Source organism: Centroberyx gerrardi, chromosome 19, assembly GCF_048128805.1.
Source record: "Centroberyx gerrardi isolate f3 chromosome 19, fCenGer3.hap1.cur.20231027, whole genome shotgun sequence".
In the NCBI taxonomy this organism is placed as follows: domain Eukaryota; kingdom Metazoa; phylum Chordata; class Actinopteri; order Beryciformes; family Berycidae; genus Centroberyx; species Centroberyx gerrardi.
This window is the reverse complement of record NC_136015.1, coordinates 5,554,124-5,580,391: the sequence shown is the minus strand read 5'-3', so window position 1 is coordinate 5,580,391 and position 26,268 is coordinate 5,554,124. Positions and strand designations below refer to the sequence as shown.

At 43.1% G+C, this 26,268-nt stretch overlaps 1 protein-coding gene across 2 annotated transcripts in view; it reads right to left on the bottom strand.

Moving 5' to 3' along the window:
• Positions 1–26,268, bottom strand: part of trappc9 (trafficking protein particle complex subunit 9) — a 184,612-nt gene that overhangs the window by 37,374 nt on the left and 120,970 nt on the right. For both annotated transcript variants that reach the window (XM_078290323.1, XM_078290324.1), the window contains one exon: positions 22,077–22,168. In XM_078290323.1, coding sequence (XP_078146449.1) covers positions 22,077–22,168 — 92 coding nt within the window. The remainder of the gene's footprint in view (positions 1–22,076; positions 22,169–26,268) is intronic.

The following is a 26,268-nucleotide window of genomic DNA, read 5'->3' as shown; positions in this document are numbered from 1 at the left end:
GAAGAACCGGATGATTTGCGGTTCCTCGGCTGGCTTTCATTTTTTTGTGAAACAAGCTCAAGTCTGCAAGAGTCTGCATTGTATTCTAGGGTTTGACTGACATGGGTTTTTGAAGGCTGATACGTGTATTTTTTTGACTGAAGCAGACGATAACCGATATTATGTGCTGAAACCCAATATCTTTAAATTTGGCCATTTTCATGCAAAATGCAGTGCAAGTAGTCAGTGTTTCCCCCAGAATATTATTCTTGTCAGGTTGGAAAAGCCTCTGAAACAGCATTTAGACCATCATGGGACACTAAAACTCTCCACTGAAACCCAGGATGCCCAGGATACGACTACTAATAACAATAATAATAATAATAGTAAGATTGACGCATACGTGAACGTACTTGGAATTTGATCTTATCTGAGGAGGATGCCATGATTGGTCGATGTCCAAGTTTTAATAAAAGGCCAATATTGGCAAACCCGTGACTCTCCCTAACGGAGAGTCACTGATTCTAATATGCTGGACTATGCGGGACTCACAGATTGAGAGTATGTTGGTGCGTCTGTGTCTGTGTGTGTGTCTCCACCTGTTATGTGACCGTGTCCTGCTCACGCCAGGCTGCCTGAATCACGCTCGGGCAAGAAGGCAGAACTAAGGCCCTTCTGCTTTCATTTATAATTCAGAGGAGCGCCACATGCCATTTGTCTCCTGCGGAATTACAATTTCATATCTCCCCCCGTTTCTGGGGAATTGCTGTTGGTGGCGGAAAAAAAAAAGGGAGTGTATACCTATTCAAGGTTTCAGGTGCTCTTTTGTAAGAGCTCTTTAGGGAATAAAAGAGTGTCATGTTAGGAAATATGTCAGTGGAAAAGATACTGTAGAGGAAGCAGCGCCAGATATTTCCTCGCCGAAGGCTTCTGGGGGTTGCATCCATCAATTATGAGAAAATCAACATATCTCCTCTGCTTCTGCTGCATCTCATATCGTCTCTCCAGATCTCCTCAACCAGAGACTGATGCCTCTATAATGAATATTAAATCTCTCTGTATACGAGTACATACTGTTGTGTGTGTACTGGACTTATCACAGTGGAAATAGAAGGGAATTTACAGCATCGTGTATTCTCCGGGCAACAGATTATCCACAACAGACTTTCATTTCAGTTTGTGCGGTATCTTACTCAAGGAATTTATCTCATTACATGTACTGCCTAGAAAAATGAATTTCCTTGGCTTACACAGGCTGTACAGACCTATTTCAAAGGCCCATCCTGGTGAAAGCTTTTTGGCTAGTGATCACGATGAATGGGCTTCTAAAAATCCTGAACCAACAATCCTGAACACATAAACATCTGCATACCCCCAACGCTCACAAAATAGTATAGTGGCACCCTCAGCCAGTCAAAGGAACTTCTTGAACCTTTCTGTCCTGAAATAATTCAATGTTCAATAAATACACCTGAGAGGCCCTACGCACTGACGATCTGATTATGAGGCAGTCCGCCACCAAAGACAGTCCTCACTGGAAATGAAACGCAAACACAGTCAGCGAGATAGCACAGGAGTGAATCCATCATTAATATTCCCCAAAATCAATGCCCCGCATGGCAAAAAAATAAAGACGAAAGAAAGATTTACAGTTTACAGACGCGTCGCACAAAAATCCAATAATGTCCAGTGAGCGGTGGGAATGACAGTGTTTGTGTGTAGAATTGTCTCATCTGCTGCTCAGAGCCGTGTGGCAGCCTGGCTGCGACTCATTGGTCAACCTGTCATCACTGGTTCTGACTCACCGCTTAACCTTTGTGAGCGTGAACGCTGTTATTTAGTACAACGCCGGCCCCTTGGGGAGAGACCAGCGGATAAATGGATGTTGATCCATTCAGACTTAGCATACAGTTAGCTCCCGGTGTAACTCCTGCAGCATGGTTACAGCTCAAACATCTTAAGTAACAGTTTAACAAGCCATTAGGCTAGCAGGGTTTATCCAATATACCCAATGGTAAAATAAATCTTATAATAAAAAGTGATGATCCCGAATCCGAATAACATATTTGACAAAACACAAACAATGTGCTTCATAAGAATATTTCTTCCACCCAAAGGTGTAGTATGCCTATAGTAGTGGAGAAAATTGAGAAAACAAATTTGAATACAAAATGTAGCCGCAAGTGGCCAGTAATGGGGTCCGAGTCTATGGGGCAAATTATTTGACAGTGAGAATATAAGCTTGATTCATCATTATGGAAAAGTTCTGCATCTCAAATAAAGGACATTTCGGTAACAGTCCTGCTACTGCAGGTGAAATCATACCTGATATATTGCCATTTGAAAAATTGCCAATTTGCCAATGATGGTGCTATATTCAGCATTACCAAATGTGGTCTGTCCCTTGCAAACAGTGAAGTTTGGATGGTCTAGGGTTAAGCAGTTAGGAAACATGCCTCTCTTCCTGTTTGTGCATCTTTGCCATCAACTTTATTCATGCAGCAAGGCCAAACAGCTATGAGCATCAAAAATATGTGAAAGAGGCATGATGAGGCCTGTTTGCAGAAGCAGAAGAAGCAGAAGAAAAAGAAGAAGAAGCAGAAGCAGAAGAAGAAGGTTTGGTGGAACAATAGAGACACAATAACCTTAGCAGTAAAAGTAAAAAGATTTAAGGGGAGGGAGGGAGACAGAGGGAGGCGAAGGTGTGGAGTGTGGAGGGGGGCATCATAAAGACATCACATTACTATCAGAAAAGGCCAAAAGCACATGAAAGCGGACTCCTAATAGATCCCTCCAGGCAACACAAACAGTGCCAGTCATGATGGAATATATCACAGTTTCATCTGCTCATTCAAAATCAAAACCAACCATTCCCTTTTCATGGAGCGATCACAGAGAACAGCACTGGCATGAGATATGATGATGCAACTGAGATCAAATCAGCTCTTTTGACTAATGAATTAGAATTCTTGCATCACTGTTGATGTTCCATCTGGACAAAGCGTGTGTACATTACAGAATTAAGGCCTACAATGTGTGATACATAAAGGGATACAAAAACTGCATTATGTCTGCTGTGCATAGTTGCAGAAGGTCACTGAGACCGAGACTGCTTCTCTGCAAATAATGAATAAATTGCATTTGTGCAAATTTTTTATATTTTCAGTAAGAAATACAATATATCTGTATAGAACAAGGCCAAAGCACAAAAAATCAAGGCAAAATGCCAACATACTGATGTTAATAATAGTGGAACCTATATTTATGTATACAAGTGTATATCAGGTTATGTGTTGAGGAAAGGAGGCCCTGGTAAGAGAGGTAGGGGCCAGTGCATTTGAGAATTAAATGAAGTCGAGCTGCCAATACATTGGAGGAAATATGGCACCGCATGCATTTTGCATTTTAGGAAGGATGCCATTGGCAACGGGTGCCTGTCAGCTCGCCCGACTCTGCCCTGTATTTCAGCTTGTAGCCGCTGAGGTGAGTAGAAGCTGAGTTCAGAACTCACTGGAGTTACCGTCTCAGGTATTTTTTGATTGGGAAAACCAAAAAGGCCCTGGGTGATTGGCAGCAACGCTGGCAGTGTTGCTGGAAGACTTTTGCCTTAACGTTAAAACAGCCAAAGTGGTGCTGTGTGATTCAGTAGAACAAACACTAGTCTCCCTGGCTGTCTAATCTTCATAGCATTAAAAGAGCAGCCACCTGTTAGGAGTTGTAGTTGCTTCCTCTTCTTTACATTGCATCTGAGAAATAGACAGTGGTATTGTGTTTGCAGACAAAGCCAGCTTTGAAAATAGACAAGCCAGCAGGATCGGCGCAGCTAATTACTAGCTATACCATGATCGTCTTTAAATTCCAGGCAGGCAAAACAATGGCAGGTCCAGACAGAGGAAGACAACAAAAGGCTGTCCATGTTTGACAAAAGGACGACACAAAGTGATAACACCACTTAGGACATGTCATGATGTGGTCATGTGTGTGTGTGTGTGTGTGTGTATGTTCTCCATTGCTCCATTTTGGGACTAGTAGACCAATCACCAATGTATCTGCTTGTGGAACATTACTGTTGCCATGCTCAACTCAAATGCATAAACGGTGCACCGATGAACACATTAGTGATCCGTATCATGAACTGAGCTACCTGCGAAAGGGCCCCTACATCTTTACAAATGGAGAAAATCTGAAAGCACTCGTCTTTGAGCCGGTGACGCCTCGTAACGATAATGAGACGGAAAACCATCTGTGTTTGTGGCCTCGCTTCAGCCTCCTCCTTCCTGGCCCCGCTGCGTCGGTGGTGGCGCTGGGAGAAAATTTGCACAAGGCTGTCAATATGCAGCGCCGCTCATTTCAACTCCGACTCCATAATGGGCTGGAAGGGGAATAGATGTTCCCCCGTGTGGCTTCAGCTGCAGCAAGAGGTAGACATGAGTCCTCCAGATCGATCCATCTAGGCCTACAAACCAATTATTCCTCGTAGCCCTGTGACTGGCCAGCAGAGAGGGATGTGTGTGGGGGGGGGATAAGGCTCCTTCCACCTGGCACACGCTTTATTTTAATTACTCTTTCCAGTCGATGCTCCGTCATATTCAGGGTAAGGACATGTAATGGATCGATGGCCGCTGCTTTGAGTCAGGTGGCATGCTCAATTCAGGTGGGGATAGATGCGGCTGAGTCTGATGAAGGCCAACTCATGGGTTGGGTTTGATTGGTTGACAGACAATTCCGATATTGCCATCAAATACTTAGATTCAGATATATCATTAACAGAGACAGAAGGCTAAGACAACCGGATCCACTGGTGCGTAATTGAAAGCATAAAGGGAGCTGTTGTGAAATGAATGCCCACTAGGGCTGGGTATCGGTACTCGATACCTTTAAGGTATTGACCGAAATAACCCAGTACCAAGTAGTATCGAAACTTCTCCTGTCAAACGATACCTGCATTCGATACTTTTTGTACACAGATCTAGAAAAAAGTGACTCTTTGTATGGTTTTGCTCGCAGCCAATCACCACAAGCGTTCTTCGATTTAATGCAACGTGTGATTGGCCCACTACCGCAGCAGCTACAACCCATACAGTCTATGGTGAAGTCAAGCGCGGTGTATGTGACGGAGCTGGCAGTTCAGCGTGCCGAGATGCCACCAAAACGTAAAAAAAAAAAAGGTATCGAAGTAAGTACTCTATTGGTATCGGTATCACTTTAAGGGTACTGGTATTGGTACTGGTATCGTAATTTTTTAAACAATACCCAGCCCTAATGCCCACTGACACAAAAAATAATGTCTAAACCGTGGAGTCTGTCTTTTCCAACCTCCAGTTTTGGTCACTTTCCACCATCTCCAAACAGTATATTTCTGGGTGGGGCCTACTATCACCTGGAGTGTGGATGAATGTTAGTGCATGCCACATGCTCATTAAAACCTAATCTGATTTGAAGTTGACCGAGACTTTACACAGGCTAATATTCTGTGGTTGGATGGATTATCAAAGGGTTTTTAACCTGGCTCTGTCAACCAGGAATTTGATTGAAAATTATTGAAAATGAGATAATTGTTTTATTGTTTTTTATAGTAAAGAGAGACAGGAAAGATTGGGAAGAGAGAGAGGGGGATGACATGCGACAAGACCAGTTCATTTTTAATAAATGTTAAGTAGTTTGATTGTTTGGCTGTATTGACTGTATCATTTTGGCTGTATGGCTTACTGTCATATCAGGGCATTTGCACTGTATCAATATTCCATCGCAAAACATCTGGTGACGTGCCCTTGCTGCCAGCTATGAAAGCTGCTAATGAGCGACAATTAGGCCAGTAGCTAATGATAGCGGGCAGTGTTATGAGGAAAGTCAACATCCAAGACAATCGTTTAGATTGATTAATGGAGCCGCCGTCTTCCCACCACTCTGTATGATGCGTTTAAACTGATCTGTTTTGCTGTTCAGCTTTAATCACATGCTGACACTGGTCCTTGAAAGCATACATTATCTGACCCCGCTCAATACTAGCTCCACCAGGAGTGGCAATAATACCAGATTTGAGACTCACTGCCACATTATTCTGTGTGTGTGTGTGTGTGTGTGTGAGAGAGAGAGACCAAGAAAGATAACATGTGACAAAGTGACATGTACCCTCATCCCAACAGTTTCCCAAAATACATCTTGCATGATTTTCAGGGTGTTCAGGGTGCTGAAATGCTGCTCCATGTCCCTTCATTGTATCAGGGCGCTGTCTCCCCATAATATGCTGTCACCTCGTCACATATTATCCTCGCCACGAGCCCTATATATACACCCCTCTCGCTCTGTAAGGTACACTTTGTGTTCCTGGGCAGAGGGGAATGACAGAGTAACAGGGCATGCTCAGTGGCTCTCAGTGGGTGTCCTGCTGTAGCAATGCCAGGTATGTGTCAGGGCCAGAAGCCTGTCACTAGTGTCAGCAGGCCCAGTCTATTGAATACTAAGAAGTGTCAGTTACCCACAGGGCTCACGCAGGCCTGTCAGCAGGCTGCTGTTCCTGAGGATCCCTAGCTGGCCAACGTCTGAGACACACCACAGTCAAACGTGATGGATCACCTGCTAGATCTCCTTAGCAGCCGAATGGAAAAAGACGGATAGCGTGTCAGAAAGGTGTATAGACGGGCAATGATAGGTCTTCACAATTGCTCAGCGATGACAGGCGCAGCAAAACTACTCTGAGTAATAATGCAACAATTCCATGTGAGAATAACAGATTAATTATAAACAAACAGCAAGACAACAGTAAACACATCGTCCCCTGCGAATTATGTAGTCCCCTCTGGGTCAATCAGTAACAAATATGAGATATGTCACCTTGTTCTGACCTGTAACTGTACCGCCCTCCTTGGAATTATCAGTGTAATTTTTAAAATGCTATAACATAATGGTGAGATGCTTCATTCCCCAACGTTTAATCGCAATTCAATCAACAGTGTCTGAGATATCGCATGTGACGGATGGACAGACGAACAAGCAGACAAACAGATGGAGACCGGTCCATACTCCCCGTCCCTGATTTCATCGTGGGGGACAAAAACAGTCTACATACAACGCAAGCCCTGCTCCAGTCATGTGAGAGGAGATTTGATTATGAATCAGTGGCACCAGAGCATCATTGAGGTGGATCAATAGAGACAGCTGAGTGCAGCGGAGTGACTTCTCCCTCTGAGAGGCTGTGTCATGTCCTGCCATCATCAAACCGACTGGCAGGCTCCTCAGATGCCAAGGCATTATGACTCAAAGCTGGAGCAAATGCTCATGAGACGGCTCCCACCCCGAGTGGCGAGAAGCAGTCCCGGGTCCTCGATGATGATCCGTGTCACAGAGGACCGGGCCACAGGTCAAGTGTGTTTCTGCTCAGCGTAGAGCTGCAAGGCTTGTCAATGTATGACAAGAAACAAGAACTGATTGGAGACAAATATATCAAAGCCACTCTTGGTTCATTAAAGTTTGAGATAAACTGTTATGCTTGCCATAAGGGTAATCATCTACATGCCCTGATTTCACTAAAACACTGTAGGATTTTCATTAGGTCCTTAAGATTAATTTAAAGTCCCCCAAAATTCCTGATAGGGAAACTCATGTCATTTTACAAGATAGATGGTTTGATTTGGGTTTTGCATATTGTTTGCTGAACTTTTTTGATGTGAGTTTAATCCTTTGTTGAGTATGTAACGTTAGCATAGTAGGCCTTGTTAAGTGCTTGTTAGCAGTAATGCTAATATTGATGATTTCATTTTCCAAAAGTTGAAAATGTGTCAACTGTTGTTTTGTGTACTTTGGGTTGGTAGTATTAACCTTTGTTATTGTCAGCTGTAGCCAGTTGGCCATTTTGGCTGTCTTAGCTTTGTAGTAATCTAGACTGAGTGTTAGCTAAGACACTCACAGCTGGGAAGCATGGAACTAGCGATAAGCTAGTTTTTACTTGTTGTAACTCTACTTAAAGTAGGCCTAAACACTGATAAACATGAAAAAAAAAAAAGTTACAGATGGACTTTGCTTGCCCCCCTCATGGCTGTCACTGCTTTTTCAGATGGGGGAATACAAATCATTATACTTGCAAATCACTCTACATTATTCAGCACTCACTGTGGTTGGTGAATAAGAAAGGGGAAATAACACTTAAGTGCATAAGTGTAATCAGTGTTCCATTGTTTTTGCACAGCCATTAGTTAGTAGTTTCAAGACATTATGTAAAACAATGCTCCAGATAGTTCTGAACACTGTCCTTCTGAAAGAGACAGAGGAATACCAGAGCATGTCATACCTCTCTTACAAAACAAGTCATATGAACTCACTTGCACCAATTGTAGTCCAATTATACATTATGCATTTTCTACAAAACAAAGCTGAGACAGTGATTGTTCTGTTGCTCAACAGAGACAAGCTTCAAGGTTATCATCTAATACAGTAACTTTTTCAGTCGTACTAAATTATCAAGGAAGCTTGACTAATACATACATTTTTTCTCAAAACAACTGTACTTTAGTGGCTTAACTTAAAGACTAACATCGATCACAGATCTAATTGAAAAATGCTGGCAGTGACACTTGAAGCATTCATATATTCCCCGGAGTACAGTGCACTTCCAATTTAATTACAAGACAATCCCTTCCATTTCTTTTAATTAACTCAAAAAACAAGATTTTTTTTCAGAGTGCACTAACAGCAAGCAAATAATCATAACAATATCAAAAGAGGGAACCAGACTAAACAGATTTATTAGAGGATAAAATGGATTTACCTACTTCAGAATGTCAGCGGCGCTTATACGGAGGAACCTGAATGCCTCGGCGATTGTAATGGTCTTTCATTGTTACAGCGGACCGCAACCCTACCTGAAACACATGGAACTCCAACACACTTCCACTAATCTGTTTGTGTTTCCTACAGTGCAAGATTGATTGTGCGGGGCTAGGAGTAATAACAAGGCAAAAATCATTTCTCTATTCCAGCGGGTGAAACGCTCGTGTCACATTATTCCCTCTTTTAGGAGCGCTTGAGCGTTCGAGACATTCACACCGAAACCAGCAGCTGGACCTGGCTGCATTTAGAAATGTCAGGTAATCTGTCTTTCAGGGATGAAAAGGCAGCCGTTGGGGATACTCTTGTTTCCTCTAAAGAAATCAATGAAGGAGGTAGTTTTATTTGATAGAACGAAGAGAGGGGGGAAACAGGTTTAAGGGGAAAATAGGTTTAGAAAACGGTGAGAGAAAGGATCGGCTCGGAGGAAGAACAAGGGGAATTATAGCTGCTAGCGGCGATGTGGCGGCCGGGAACAGCTTAGCCGTTTAGTGCTGAGGGGGAAAAGGGAAAAAAAGGAGGAGAAAATGAAATCTTTTAGGCTTAAATAATGCATATAATCTTTAGAGGAACTTCACATAAACCAGCCAGCGTAGGAGGGATCATTTCATCCTGTCCAACGCTCAGAGAATCTGGAGCCAAATTAGAAAATCTTGCGGGCTTCCAAACACATCGATACACGCCCCAATTTGGCACAACCACGCCTTCTTGCCATCCTTTGCAGACACTACCTTTAGAGAGTGGAGCTGGAAAGGTATAGTCACTATAAAAGACCTCTACATAAACGGACACTTCGCCTCATTTGAACAATTACAATCCAAGTTCTCACTGTCTAAAACACAATTCTTCAGGTATTTACAGTTAAGAAACTACATCCGGCAAAATATTCTGTCTTTTGAGTCACTGCCCGAAGATAAATCGTTGTTCAAGCCTCTGCTGGGCTCCCCAGAAGCAAGACATCTAGTTTCAGACTTGGTGTGCATCTTCTCAAGCAAATTAGACAAATCCACTTCCAAAATAAAACAAGCCTGGGAAGAAGAACTAAACATTGAAATTGACGATGATATCTGGGATGAAGCACTAACAGGAATAAAATCCTGCTCTGTTAACGCCAGGCTCCAACTGATCCAATTCAAAGTAATACACAGACTGCATTACTCTAAAGGGCAGTTTATAGTACAACGATTTATGATCGCCCGATGCACATTGCTACAAAGTCACCAACATTCCATCATCGCTCAACTTTGATTTTGGACGCTGTCGCTCATAAAAAGTATAAACACTAGAGCGATTATAGAACGCATCGCAGAGGTTCAGTCATTTGCTCTCATCTAGTTACTTTACTTTGTTACTATAGTTCTAAATAGCAACTAGTTACTTTACTAAGTTAGTCTTTATTAAAAGTAACTCAGTCGAGTGCTTTCAAGTTACCCGCTTAAAAACTGAACAACTTTTATGTCTTCTGGTGATGTTCTCACTAGTAGGCTATAGAAATCATCACCGAGTACACTGCTGTTATCTACTTACCTGTTATCTACTTAACAAGCAGCTTTCATTTATTCGGGGTCTGATCGTCTTTATGGTAAACTAGTATGATCACAGAGGCGGCCTTGATTAATCATGTCTGGTCTAAAAAATAAACAGCGGATAGCGCTCACAACACGTTGGCAAGTGCTTTCAGTTCTCAGATGTACAGGTAACAATAATGTTCTTACCCTTTTCTTCCATCAGCTCAAAGTAATGCAAATATTCCCAGGTTGTGAAGTTTATTGTTGTGTCCGTTCTGAAAGCGAGTCGGAGCCTACAGACTCCACCGCCTCCAACCAGCTGCTGCAGTCTGCTTTTAATAACGCCATGTAACCAAATATATATTTTTTTAATTGCATTAATTGAAAATTTAACCATTTGAAAGGAAAATAATAATAATACAGTTTGTAAACCAGTCTGCAGAATAGCCTAATGTACCTACATGTTATGTAACTGCTTTTGCAATGTTATTTTTCACTCTTTCTTTTTAAATAAGAAGTTTCAATCAAGTAAATCTATTGTCTTTATCCAGGTCTAGATAAATAGCATAAATTGTCTCCTCAGTGTACGTTTTATTCTACAGTCTATTACAAAAGTACGGTCTTCCAGAGCTGTTGATTACCGTTTAATTTGAGCTCAGAGAATTAATCGACGTTAGGATAAGAGAGTTCCATAATGTTGTCATGACAACTGAGCCAGCGATGGGGTCAAAGTTCAATCCAATTTAAGTCTCAGCGACGGGTGCAACGACCATTGCAACGATGACAGATCGCCTGTCGCTGGAAGTATAAACAACATGTCATTGCGACCGACGATAGAATATGATCATCGCCGGTGGTGACGATCATAAATCGCTGTACTATAAACTGCCCTTAAGACTAAACTGCACAGAATCTTTCCTGATCTCTCGCCTTTGTGCAATAGGTGCTGGGCCGGATTATCCATATATGGCATCGGGCGAGTGCCCGGGGGCACCAGCCAATTTGCCTTGTCGGGGGGGCACCACACATTCAAACCACAATTATACCTTCATAAGCTTTGTCATATTTTCTTTATATATTAGGCCTACTCTCTGGGGGGAATGCATACGTGGCCAAAATTAACATTTGATAATAAAAAAGAATATGCATAAAGAGAAAGAATCGTGATTGGTGGGTAGGTGCCCCCCCCCCGCCTCCCCATCACATTTGAATTTGTCCAGTTGAAGCATTTTGTGCGGTAAGAGAAAATCCGTTCACGGAGGAGCTGCTAAGAAAAGGTAACCTGCCTGTTACTAACTGTAAGGGTGAGAGATCTTTTTCACAACTTAAAAGAGTGAAGAAAGAACTGGTCGAGTTGATGCTTGTGGAAAGGTTTTCTCTTTGAACTGGATGCGCGGTTTGTGATGTTGCATTACATTCAGGGATGGACTGGCCATCGGGACTAGTCCGCTCGATCTACTCTATAAACAGAGTGAGAGGGTGTCATGGGGCCAGAACGAACTGGAACGGCAATCCGGGAGTGAATCTGACGACGGAACGCGCGTTCCGGTTCTGAAAAAATAAATACAGAACGAGCAGTCAAAATTTGGTGGCTTAAACAACTGGTTTGGTTAGTTTTTACACCAACTTTGCCAGCTAGGCGGTGTTTGGACCTTTGAGCCAATCACAGTGCTTAAAAACGCAAAACCCCACCCAACCGGGAAGCCGTGCCACATTAAACAAACTCACATCAAATAACTGGCGCAGTTTAGTCTGAGCCACGGAGCTGACAGGTTGTGTTGTGAAATCACCAGCAAGGATGGTTGGTGTCCGGCCGATTGTGGTGGGCTGGTCTGGACAAAAGTCCAGGTCCATCCCATCGTCTCAATGTGCTGCTCCTTTCACCTTCTGCAGCTCCCACTGTCACCTCACCTCACCTGAAGTGACTGCTTGCTACAGTCATTGAGCTTGCTTTATTTGGTGGTATGTGGGGCCTTGTCTGTGGTGCTTAAGTTCTGTTCTGTAATGGTTTGGCATTTAGTCTTCATTCAGGCCTTTGAAAATTTATGGTGGAAACAAATTTTCCACCATTTCAAATTTGATACAGTATAGCTCTGTGTGTAAAGCCTAAAATGACATTTGTAGGGTCAAGTCAATCTATGTTGTAGAGTAATTTGTTGGTTATTACACTGTCTTACATTTGTCTGCAGTATGTGTGTTGAGCCTGTACTGTTTAAGTTAATGTAAATCTATGATCTTTATTGCCATAGTAAATTTCACTTTTTTGCGTGTCAAGTGGACGGAGGGGGGCACTTCAAGTGAAGTCACCCTAGGGCACCACACTGTGTTAATCCGGGCCTGAATAGGTGCAATGGTGCCGAGAGTACTCTTGCCCACCATTTCTGGACTTGTCCAAAACTCCATAATTTTTGGTGTCTCCTATTTCAATGGTACTCCACTGTTTTTAATCTCACTTTAACCCCTGACCCTGAAACTGCTCTACTCGGGTACTCCACAACCGTGGAAAACTTAGACCACAGTGCCCGCACAGCCTTGGTGTATGGCATGATAATTGCCAAAAGATGCATTTTGAAAATGTGGAAATCTGACTCTACCCCCAAGTTTGAGACCTGGTTAAGTGAATTGGTGGGCATTTTACATGTAGAAAGACTGAGATACGAACTGTCTGGCAATCCTCAGAAGTTTTTCAGAATATGGAACCCGGTGTTACAGCACATCAAGGACCAACAGAACTCTCCCCTCTTTGTATAACGCGCCCTTGTACCCTTTTGTAGATGAGCAGTGAAAACGGTAAAATATTATTGAGAATGTTGCCCTAATGTTTTTCCTTTTTGTCTTATTGTTATTATAATTGTGGAATCTTAATAATTCTCTGCTCAATCATTTGCATATATCTTCTGTACGATTTCAAATGGTTTCAAAAGTTTTAAAAACAATTATCACAGAAAACCTGGATGGTGGTCTTATGGATAATCTAGTTGGATGTAAGATTTTGTGTCAGTGGAGGAGACATAGACATTTTTATCGCTACATTTCACAAAATCACACCCGCCATAGAGATATTCTATGCCATAACTTAAATTTTTAACAAACCTTTTTACTTTGAATGATGAATTAATAGAGAAGCCATTGAAGGTCAGATATTGGTGTAGATAAATAAAATCTGTTCAGCCTTTCAAGAGCTTTAGGCATTTTTTTTTTAGGTTTGAGAGTTGGCTGAACAGCGGCTATGTTGGTGTTTACAGTAAAATGTGTAACCTTGCAACCTGCTTTTTCAGACAAGCTTGCACACAGAATTAAAAGTAATCCAGTTTATTTCCTGGCCCACTCAATGAACTGCAGCTCTCCTCTGCACCTCACATTGAAATTCACCACAAATAAAAGAATGTGTCACTAATTATAAAAAAGCTTGCATTATTTATTTGTAATTAGATGTTTTTTTTAATGAGTTTTTCAAAGTTTTAAACTTTGGATGGTTGCTGCAGCAAATCAAGAGATGGAAAGATAAAAAATAATGAGACAAAGTTTGGTAGTATTATATCCTAAAATGTAACATTATTTCCTACCTAAGAATCAATGCATATAGAAGCATACAGTAACTTATAAATAATCTCCATTTCTAAGAGTGATTCATGATAAGCACAATGAGGCCTAAAGCTTTCATTGCGTATCTATCACTGGCACCAGAAAACAGACTGAAGATGTTCAATCTCTACAACAATTTCACAAGTTTTGTTTGAAAAAAAACCCAACTTTTTCTTCTTGCATTCTCTTTCACAGCATCCAGCTGTCCTAACTCAGTTTCCCTTTCTTCTCCTCCTCCTCCTCCTCCCATCCCACCAGTCTAAATGAACGGGCAATCGTGTTGGTGTGCTATCTGTGGCAGGCCGGAGGAGTTATGATTTATTTCCGCGGCTCACCCAAACTGACGCGCTGACAGCCCGGATTGTTCTGTAGCCATGATAAATGCCCCATAAACAGACGCTCCCCGCCTGTTAAATGTGCTAACTCTCGATCCGCACCGGGCCAGAGACAAAAGCTGAATGGGCAATCAGAGAGTAGGCCGCTGTACTCTTGGCTCTCATTTCCACATTAAAGCTAGCGCAGCGATAGAATCAGACTGGTGATCCTCGCCAAAGTAAAACAAATGATCCTTTCATGTTCGCTCCCTTGAGTTGGAGAAAAAAAAAATGTTTTGACAAAGCTTTCGTAAATAGAGTGACGCGGCGCTGTGTTGTGATAATCCTGTGTAGGAATCAGGGATTATTCGCATTTGTAACAGGTTAATTATCTGGTGCATTAACAATAGATGACAGCTCCTTGCAGACTGATAATAAGCAGAGGTTAATGAGGATAGACACAAGCTTCTCCTGTGATAACCCGGCTAGGAGACTCGTGCCTGGGACTCTAGGTGTTGCGTGCCGGGCTACCTCATCGTTATGTGCTTATCACACGCTGGAGCATCTTCGTCTCCATCCGCCCGCCCCGCCCTGCCCCAACTGAGTCAGCACTGCATCTTTAAATCACAAAGCAGCGGCCCAGGAGACAGAGCGAGCCTCCAGAAATAGGTGTGTGTCGCCCTCCCTTCTCTCCCTCCCTCTCTTAACTGCCTCGGCCAGGAGACCTTTAGGAGGGCTGACTGACAGCGCCTGGGCGACAGAGCAGAAAAACAAGCAGATAAATCAGCCTCTGCTTACCCAATGCTCCTCCTCGTGCCCATCACTCAGCCAAATGGGCTGCGCCCGACACCCGTCTAGCACCGCCCCTGATTTAAGCCTAGCCGCGCTCCCATAGGTGGGCAGGTGGGTGATGGTGGTGGGGGGGGGGGGGGTGCATGCAAAAGGAACCGCACGAGCCTTTAGGCCCGATTTTCATCGACACCACAGAGTTTCACTGCTCTCTGAGCCCTCGGTGGGAGAGTCACTCACTACGCTGAGGCAACATATGCAAAACAATGTTATGTCCTGGTGTTCAGCAAGACGTGCAAACCTCTGTCTTGGGGGATTCACGAACAGTCTCAAATGCTGCAGGCTCAAACTGTCACAGAAATGGAATTGCTAGCCGGTAAAAATACAAGTTATGTAACTGGGGAAGAAAACAATGCGAGCAACTGACTGCTGTACTGTTGCATAAACACAATGACTTGCTGTGATTATGAAACTGATCAAACTGTTGACAGGCATTGTAAAAAAAATATATATTTTCCTGTGAATAATTCTGTTGGCTCACTCTGCCAGATTTGGACTTCCACAAAACTGTTAAAAATATTCTATTTTGTCTTTAGTTATACAATTTAATTATAACACAGCAGTGAGTTAAAGATCATTCGCTTATTACAAAGCATATTAACCAGTACCAGGATGACAAAAGACTTAAGGAAATTCCCACCCGCTATATTTCTAAATGATCAATGTTCGGTTATATTTTTGGCCCACAGCCACAGCCCAGTGATACATTTCAGCCTTGGCCCTCCATGTCGGAAAGCTAACTACTCATTACCTACACCAACTGCCACCTCACTATATAACTTTCCCAAGCTATCCGATGCTCAGTCCTGATTGATAGAAGATGCAAACATTAAACAACTGAATGCGCATGTTGAGCATGTTGTGGTACATGAAAACTGTCTCGAAATACATGTAACTATTGCAGTTCTCCATATAATTTACTCACAATTTGAATATTCCAGTATTCCAACGAGATTAAGGTGCTGACAAGAGCCATCTTTAAGCTGCTCTGTTCTCGCAAACGCTCTCATATGAGAATATGGGCCCACACTGACAGCCCATGGATGAGTTTTGCCTTAGTCAGGGCTGAGCCTGAGTCAGCAGTAGTGGATGAGGGCTCAAAGGGGAGCGAGGCTCCAGGGAGGATCAGGGTGGCTGGCTGGGCTGATGCCACCCTAAGCCGGGCTTTAGGAAGGCTTACTGCCCCATCCCCTCTCCCACAGGCCCTATCACTGCTCTGCTGATGACTGCAGGAGAGGCGGCCCGGAGTTAATGTATGCTCACCAGCTACAGGTGCGGTCAAAGTAATTCTCTTTCATTTCAGCGATTCACATATTCATCCCCTCCCTCGCTCTCTCTCTCTCCGGTCAGTGCTTCTCATCACCGTCACCGGGAGAGGTCTGCGGCGTCGGGTGGGTCGGACGCGGGGCCGTTTGGCAGCGCCATTCGTCAACCCCTTCTGCCGCCGCCACCGCCGCCGCTCGTGGCAATTGGGCACCTGACAAAAGCTTAAAGGCATATTATTCCATGAGGCGTCCCCTGTGTGTGCTGAGAAGCCACCGCCTGTGACCACTCCAAATGGCCATCTGTCTGCACGAGGTAGGTGGGGGGTGGGGGGTGGGGGGGGAGAAATGCGACGGTGTGAGGCTGTTCAAAAGAACTGTCTTATTAAATTATCTCTTGCCTTTTACAGCCGGGGCCCCCACCCTTCTCTTTCCATCTTTCTCCTAGGCTAAACATTTGTCTTTCCATTCATGGGTGAATTTGTATTCCATTGAGATGGGTTCCCGGTGGCAGGCTGATGGCGGGGAGAGGGGGACGGCGGGGTGTGGGAGCAAAGTCCGCATTCGGCCTCGCTTTGTTTTCCGTCTCACTGCTTGGTTACAGCACTCCACATGCAGACTGAAAATTAAAGCCTTTTCACCATTGCTGAACTATATTCCACAATAATGCAGTTCATGTCATGTCATGGCTATTCATGGTCATGGCTATTTTACTGAAAACCTCATATTAATTTAAAATCTTTGTCATTAACGTATATTTTGTTTTCATTTTATACTGCATATATGTCATATATTTGGTATATTTTCATATCATACATATTTTTCACTCATTCTTTCTTTGTCTCAACATGTTCTACTGCTGTTATTTCACTTCAGTCGTTATAGTTTTGTAACTGTCAGTTGCCTTGCATGTTTAACTATCCAACCATTTTATTCTTATTTATAGTCTTTTCGTATTTATAGTATTTTCTTTGCTGTATCCTATTTACAGTTTGCTGCTGCATCATCAAAGTTTCATCTTACTTAATCTTATCTTAAAAACGTCAATGCAGTCACATCTGTTGTTCTGTTGGAGGTAAACCTGAACTAACAGTGTTACTTTGACAGTATGTGTCTCACTATGTTTCCTGGGTGTAGTACAGGCCTCCTGCTCTCCTTCGCCACAGCACTGTCAGCCACTGTGCTGGTGTCAAGCCCACAGAGAGCTCCGTCTGATTGGCCAGGTGACTGTTTATTTAGCAACACTCTATTAAGTTGACATGGAGACTCCGAACACGAGGTGTACCACTTTGCCTTTAATCAAATTGTCAGCCGAGGAGCTGTAATCAATGGGGCTATTTACATAATGCCAGGCTGCAAAAAACAAACGATGCCACCTGTTCTGGCATTACAGTCGGTGTGGAGGTAAGTGGGAACTCCCAGCAGCGCCGGCTTCCTGAAAGAACTGTAACAAGGGTCTAAGCAGTAGGGTTCGGTCCATACGGATCTTTGAAGGCCAATATCGATAGCGATATTTTGATATACTGAAACTACCAAGAACCAATATTTTGTAAATTTGTCCATTTTAATACCAAGAAATTCCCCCAAAATACAAGTATTCAGCGTTTCCCCCAGAATTGTACTCTTATCACAATGGAAAAGCCTCTGAAACAGCATTTAGACCATCATAGGACACTAAAACTCTCCATTGAAAGACTCCAGACTAATGAAATTCTTTCAGGTGGGTTAGCAGCTCCTTATGGCAGAGTGAGGCAGGTTTCACTGCAAGTTTTACAGACTGACACTCCTGAAACTGTTGAGGAAAATCCTCCCGCACCACATGGGAATTTCTTTGGTAAGACATCTGGTATGAGAATGAGAATGAGAATGAGAAGAAGAAGAAGAAGAAGAAGAAGAAGAAGAAGAAGAAGAAGGAGGAGGAGGAGGAGGAGAAGAAGAAGAAGCAGAAGAAGAAAAAGAAGGAGGAGGAGAAGGAGGAGGAGGAGGAGGAGAAGAAGAAGAAGCAGAAGAAGAAGAAGAAGAAGCAGAAGAAGAAGAAGAAGAAGAAGAAGAATCACTAAGTGTGGTCAGGTCAGGGAGGAACCACCATCAGCATCATATTGGCCAATATCCATTTTCCAATTTTCCAATATGTTGCTTTGTTAGTTTCAGTCAAAATGTGGTGACTTACTTCAATTGTCATTTTTGTTGTTTATAGACCTTATTGTCCACTTTCGTCACATTCAGTTCAGTCACTTTGTTGTCCTACTTCTACACTGTAGCGTCTATATTAGCGGCAACACAACTACACAAGTTTCCAAACACTTTCGCGGGGCGAGGGCGGTGGAAAACTATGATTTGATAACAGTTGGGCATGATTCAATTTCTTTTTGCCTGTGAACTGCAGGAGGGGATATCGGTATCCCAATTTAGCCTGCTCCATTCCTCACTCCCTCTCCAAACCTACTTACAACCTTCATCTATGAAAGCTTTCCAAACACTTTTATGGGTTGGGGCGGACGAAAGGCACAGGAGAGCTGGAAAATGTGCTGGAGTTCTTTTTCTTGTACCAAAAAAAGAAAGTCAAAGGAACATTACAATACATTTAATACATTTTACCCTCATCTATTTTGCCTTGTCATTGTTGTATGAGGTCAATGTGATCTAGTTTGTCTTCTGTTCCTCATGTAAAGAAAACAAAATGCTATTACTGACAAATTAACAGTTTCTGTTCAGTTCTTGGTAGCAGTTGGGTCGAGTTCAATTTCGTACTGCTTGTGAACTGTAAGAGCTTGTATCAGTATCCCAATTCAGTGTTTTTCATCCCTCACTCCCCCCCCAACCTCCTTCCCTCTGACTCCGCCGATCTCGAGGATGACAAGTACCCCTGAAGGTTTTTGGGAGTGCAATAATACTTTGTCACAGATAATTAAACCAGTCAGCCAATAACCTTCTGAAAAACAATAGGGGAGTGAAGCAGTTCCGCGCCGAGACTGCTCCGCTGACATTTAAACAGTTTGTGAAACTGTCTAGGCTTTTCTGCAGCCCTATAAAGTTTGCAGACAATGTGTACAATTTAGTGGACTTATTTTTCAAAATCCGTAACAATGACAGAGCGGCTTCCAGATGCACTCACGCTGCTGGAGCAGGAATTCAGCTGAAATACAGTAGAATCCTTTTGAGCTGATAGTGGTGCTTTAACAAGGAAAGAGGCTGTAATCAATCCAACAGCAGTATATAATGCCACTGCAGTATCTTTTCAGCAAAATCATTCACACAAACATTGTGCTAATCTATAAAATCTATCTGTCCATCAAATCTCAGTGTTCGGCAAATGCTGTCTAGTCCCAATATTGCGCCCGCTTTGTTGGCTGATCATACTGATGTTATTTTCTTTCCAAACAAGCATAACAGCAGGCTTTTTGAAGAGGCACAAACAGAGACAGGTAGAAAACAATGTCAAAGATGTCCACATCCTGAAGAGAAGAAGAAGAAACTACTAGAAAAGAAAAGCCATGCACTGTAGACTAGACAAATAAAAGGAATCCCTCTCGAGCGGCTATGCTGGTGTTTACAGTAAAAATGTGTTTACGCCGGCTTTTTTCATCCAAGCTCACGCGCAGACTTAAAAGGAATCCAGTTTATTTCCTGGCCCACTCAATGAACTGCAGCCCTCCTCCGCACCTCCAATTGAAATTCCCCGCAAATAAAAGGATGTGTCGCTAATTTCAAAAAAGCTTGCATTATTTATTTGTAATTAGGTAGCGAATTTCATCCCACCTGATCCTACGTTATTGCGGCTGCACTGATGTGGTGGCGAGGGCGCTTCTGCCCAGAGGTAGAATCATTTACTAATGGCCTCGGTTCGCTTGCTCCCCATTCAATAATAATAAACTCGTAAACAAACACGGGGCCATAAAAAGGTTTCTGGCTCTTTCCATGTTTTCCATTTATTGGAACCTGCATGATCAAATATTCAGAGGTTGCTATGGTAGCAAAGCATGAGGAAGTATCAACTTTCTCATGCCAGGGAATGGGCTGAGGGCAGACAGAGATGTCAGAGTCTCTTCAACTATAAAAAGATTGACTACCAGTGGACCAAACTTTCTTTCGCTTTTGAACGAGCGGTGCCACTGATTCAACTTGAACACTGAATCAAAGCCAGAGAAACTCCTTTAAAGGGCTTCTTCCCTTGTTAGAAGGAAGGTGTTGCGCTGAGTACTCAGAGCAGACCTTTTTCAGAACTGTGATGACGCTGAGCTGAGGAGAAAAGGTGCAGAAGGCCATGACAAAGCCGGTCTTTCAGCAGTATTTCTGCCTTGAGCTTGACATTAGAGAAGTTGCCAGACTGAGAGGTATATTAGACTCGAGAACATAGGGTGCGCTTTCCAGCACAGGCGATGTACCACTCCACAGTCTAAATCCCCGGCAAGAAGAGATAAATGGCCTTTGCGTCTGCAGTTCGATTTTAAACAATAATTATGGCAGGGTGAGGAACAGCCTTGGCCTTCCATGTTGTCGCTACAGTTAAAGACCGATGCAAAGGAATTTTTTGAGGAGGTACAATCTTCCATCTCTCTACAACTGCGAGGCTAACAGAGCTGTGAAGGCATTAAAAGCATCCGGTCGGTCTAATGATTTCAGCCGCAGGGGAAATGCTCGGAGTACACCCGTAATTGAGCCTGTGATAGTCTTGGCAACCCTGATAAAGGCATCCTAACGGGTTGAGGCAAATTAACTGCCTTGTAATCAGCGAGGCTCGTGCGGGCCTAGGCAGGAACGGCGAGGCCGCTTTCATAGAAACTGGTAAGAAACAAAGAAATATCAATCACCGGTGTAATTGTTGCCTGCCACAGCCGCCGGTCTTGTCCGTTATGTGGTTTCCATGAACGCCATACTGGAAATCTGTGTGATGAGACTGCACACATCATGTAGAATATCAGCCCAAAGGTGTGGTACCGCCAGAATAATTGTACCAATTAGTGAAAGCTAGTGCCGAGACAGTAGATCTCGTCCGGCTTCATCCTCGAGAGCGTCTCTCCGGCGCAGGCGGTGTGTGTCAAATGCCGAGACGTGCGGAAATCGGTGAATCCGGTGAAGTGTTTGCGTTTGATCCTCCCATTTCTGCCTCAACAGGTGCTTGTGCTCCCGCGCTCGATCCGCCCGTGTCACTTCATCTCACAGATTGCTTTCTCCTCACAAAGGCAGGAGAGCCCCGGTTGACTAATCAAAATGTTGGCTGGCCCCGGAGAGAGAGGCTTGGGGGAGGGGGGGGCTTGAGAAAATAAACACCCTCGGTAAATCAAAAATGATTTTAGGAGAATGATCACAGATGGTGTGGCTGAGGAGCGCTCCTGCAAAATTCCGCGCGTCCCCCCAAATGATTCACACATTTCCCAGGCTGCCGTCTACACTTTTCCAAAATAGCCCGCAGCCCATTATGAATGCAAATAAAAAACATGGCTTGAGACCAGTTCTGGAGGTTTATGCACTAACTGACAGGTATAGCGGTGGCTATGTAACCACCCAGACAACTGTGATTGGCACACAAAAATCCCAAATTGTCAATCCCAGCAGCACAGTCGGGTACTGGAACATCTTCACCTCGTCTTTTATAGAGTTATTACTATATTAATAGAAAATGTAACAGAAGGGCTCGTTTCGATGAAAAACTGAAGGGTGAAACAAAATCTGCAGCGCATAGACGGACATGTGTGTGTGCACGCAACTCATACTCTCTCTCTCACACACACACACACACACACACACAGACTCACCCCACTGCAGAGGAGCCAGCTGTAGGTGCTCCAGGACCAGCTGGTTGAGGACTCCTTCCACGCTGGCCTCCCCATGGCGCCGCAAGGAAGGGTGGGAGTGGTTAAGGATGACAGCATAGACAAGCTTGGTGCATTAAACTTTTAAAGGATTAACCAACATTGGGGGAAACTCTACTGTACACACAAGGTAGCAGAACAAATATTTTAATTGCGACACACTGAGTTGGAGAAAAATGCATCATAAAAACCTAACAGACACAAGGGGATACGGAGGTTTGGCGCAAATGTCCAAAAGTCACAGAACTAGACAGAAGGGCTTGTGTGAGATTCTCCAGTTGAGCCGGAGCCAGGAGCAGAGCATGCTGGTCCGAGGTTGGCTTGTGACTCTGGAAGGAACAAAAAAGGCAGAAGCGGGGGGTACTGGCTCTGCAGAAAGAACGAAAGAGAGCCCCCTGGCTTACTGTCAGGCCTAATGGAGCAGCAGCAGAGGTAGAGAGAACGAGAGCGCTCACATACTCTGCGTTACAGCTACCATGGTTACTATGGCGACCAGGCCAAACGTCACTGAATCCGACTGGAAGCGTCTCCCTTTCCTGCCCCACCCCCCCACCAATCCCATCACACTTTCCAACTTTTGCCTGATGGAAAGCTTGAAGTTCTCGATTTTGTACAGTAAGGTGTCGGCGTCTGTCCGCACCGTAATCACATGAACAGTGTGTGTGATCGTCTAATTGGATAGACGGGTCTGGGTCTTTGCTGCAAGTTGCATTAAGTTAAAGCAATACTAGGCAACTTTACACACTGCATTATCTCCTGTTTAAGGGACAGCTTTGTATTTCGCTGTTAAATTTCAATTCGGCGCTCCCTGTGCACCGAGAACATTTCCCATCAGTGACCATACCCAACACCTGAATTTAATTTGGGCAAACAGGGTGAATTTACAGGGTCTCAGTTAGTAGGAATGGGATGCATTTTCATATAAAAATCTTGCCTTTAGCAGCTTTAAACTGAAGACTTTTTAAGACCTTTTTAATGCCGATAATAATGAAATATACAACCAATTTCACAACTGAAATGAACGTGAAAATGAAAACTGTGGATCTACCAGAATACAGGTCTGCGTGACGGAGCTGATTTCTTACCGGAAAAACGGCACAGAAATAAAACAAAATATTTTCAAGACCTCTGTAACTGAATTCTAGATGTAAAGACGCTATATTTCACTCTATATTCAAGACCTTTTAAAGCCTAGAGTTTAAGTAAAAAGACATTTTAAGGCTTTTGCAGGACTTGCCAACACCCTTATATATATACAATTGTGCTCTGTAGCTAATATACTGAAGTGTGCCCACTCTTTATCTAACTCCTAACTATTCAAAATGATTGCCATTTTCATTTAGTGTGAGATCTCATTTGATGGGGCAGCAGGAGCTTGAGGCTGAAAGTAGGTTCTCAGCTCTGATGCGAGTTGGCAAACTTTCACATTTCCATTCACATCAGCTTAAGTTGCTTTTATTAAAAAAAAAAAGACCCTTATCCCTTTCTAAATCCATTAGCATATAATGTAATTAGGATACTGAAAAACCAAAATAGTCTTACCTAGTCACAGACTAATCAGAGTACATTTTCTGATCCATTACTGTGGGCAATTATCATTAACATTATGTAATAGGTATTGCCAACCATAGTGGAATGAACAACTTATCTCACATTTTGGAAAAGCCACAATCTTAATGGGGTCATTAGCATTGCACCATAGATACTGCTAATGGGCCTATAGTCATACTGTGTACTGTATGTGCATGTGTGTGTGTAGTTTGCAGAGAGCAGATTTCGGTGATGCACTGTACATACCATGGGGACGGCTTCAGTAATGTGTGTTTTGAATGAATCAGACGCTCTTATTAATGAATACATTTGGAATGAAACTCGAGTCAATCATCCGACGCCAGCTCAGAGGAAACATTTCTGGCTTCTTACAGCCAAGTCAATTAAGTCAGCTCCTCGCATCACAGTACACAGTCTCTTAGCTCCTACTTATATTCATAGAATAGAACTGCTTACACTCTTCTGCCAAGAGATTAAAGGACCAAATTGACTTTGTGAAAGAGAGAGACTGCCATGTCTCCGCTGTTAAAGATGTGTATATACAGTATGTGTGTGGAGCGCATGCGTGTATGCTGACATCAAACAAACATGAATGCGGCGAATTCAGGCGGGCGATGCTACCAAGTCGGTCATAACAGCATCAGGTAGACTATACATCACTGGGGTGCAGGTATCCGAGGCAGATACACAGGCTTGAATAAAACATTTGCGAGTTCAAGCCTTGTGCAGGTGACTTTCCACGGAAATGTCATAGATGGCAGGTTAGCAGAAAAGCCAGATGCTGTGGCACCTTCGCTCCGGTGTACCAGACAAGCTTGTTACATGAAAATACTAAGGCTGATGACCTGGCTTGGAAAGCATTGTTTCACACCAAACTTTACCAAATGTAAAGTTCGAAAACATGAAGATTTGAAGCCTATAAGAATTATCAGTTCCTATGGAAATTACAGTCAGTTCCAAATTTCTAGGCACCACAAAAAGTATTGATTTTTTGATTTTAAAGATTTTTTTTTTGACATTTCAGCTTTACTGAACAGTTGGAGGTAGAGAGAGACGGGAAGGATGGGAGAGAAAGAGAGGGATGATAAGCGATAAAGGTCCAAGGCCAGATTCAAACCAAGGATTCTTTTTTTCTTCACAAAATGTCTTTTACGAGGCCCATACGCATGTGACAGCAGTGCGCTCTTTGTGTCATGCACTCATTGAGCCGTCAAGGGTGCGTGGAGGGCATGTCGCTGCGACCCCGCTACACTGATAGCATTAAACTGATCACAGGGTAGGCTGCGGATGTTTGAACGCGGCATCAAAACAAATATGGCTGTCACAGAGCAATTAGCCTGATAATATGTTATGATAAGGACACCACTGATCATTTACACAGCTGACATTTGGAATAATGGGTGAAATGAGCAGTGCCCGGAACACCAAACTGGTGTCTATTAACCTTTGAAGGAGATTATGTATGCAGAGAGAGAGAGAGAGAGAGAGAGAGAGAGAGAGCATGAAAGACAGACAGATGAATTCACAAAAATAGAACTGTTTTTGTCTGCTGTTGCAAACACTTTGACAGATTTCCTCATGTGACAGAGATATAGGGGAGGAGTGATGCAAGCCATGATTTGCAGGTGTCACTGCCTCATCATGGCTCCCACACATACTGTGCTGTAGGGCTGCAACTAAAAAAATGTTTGTAATTGTTTAATCTAACAATTATTTTCTTAGTTTTCGATTAATCAAGCAGCTAAAAATTCTAAGCTTCACTGAGCTCTCGTGTCTGGTGGAGGAGGCTGTCAAGACTTCTGCAAGAAGAGGAGAAAGTCATGCAAACACCTTTGTTTGTTACTAGAAAGACGGGAAGAAACAACAGTAAACTTCATTCAAATTCATTAAAAGTAAGTATATTAAAAGTTTAGATGTTCTTCTTCATACAGTTTGGTGTGCAACTGCCTCATCACTCCCAGGTCACAGCGTGGCCAAAACGCGTTACAGTTAGTTATAATATGTTCTTTTGAGCTAGCAATGTAATTACGGCTGTTCTATTTCTTTTTTTTTTTTTTTGCTTGAAGAATGCCTTGGAACTCCTCCTTTTGCATTGAAAGAATCACCCCCAAAACCAAACAGCACTTTCAACAAATGTCAAACAGAAACCCAACAGAGGCGCTCTCTATTCTCTGTTCTTTGAACTTGTGTTTTTAGAAGTGTTTTAAAAGGGAGACACTAATTTTGCGTTCACACTGCGAGCACGATCAAAGAGTCAGCAGAAGTCCATGCACTACCTGCGGAGCCACGAGACCCGGGGAAACTTGGCTGATGTGTGAACGGTCAACAAGCTGAGAAAGTGGTCATTGGTCAGAAACAGCCAATCAGAGTTCTGCGCTTCCTTGTTTCCCTACTGATGTGACTTTGTTTCATGGACAATAGTTTTGCCTGGCAAGCACAAAATGTATGAGAAGTCCATTCAATGCTTCCCAGTTCTATACAACTTTTATTTGAAAGGTTAAACGTCTCAAAAAAGAAAACGGCTGCATCCATCATTGGGGTCGATGTAAGTTTATTTTTTTTATTACTTATTGCTTATTATTAA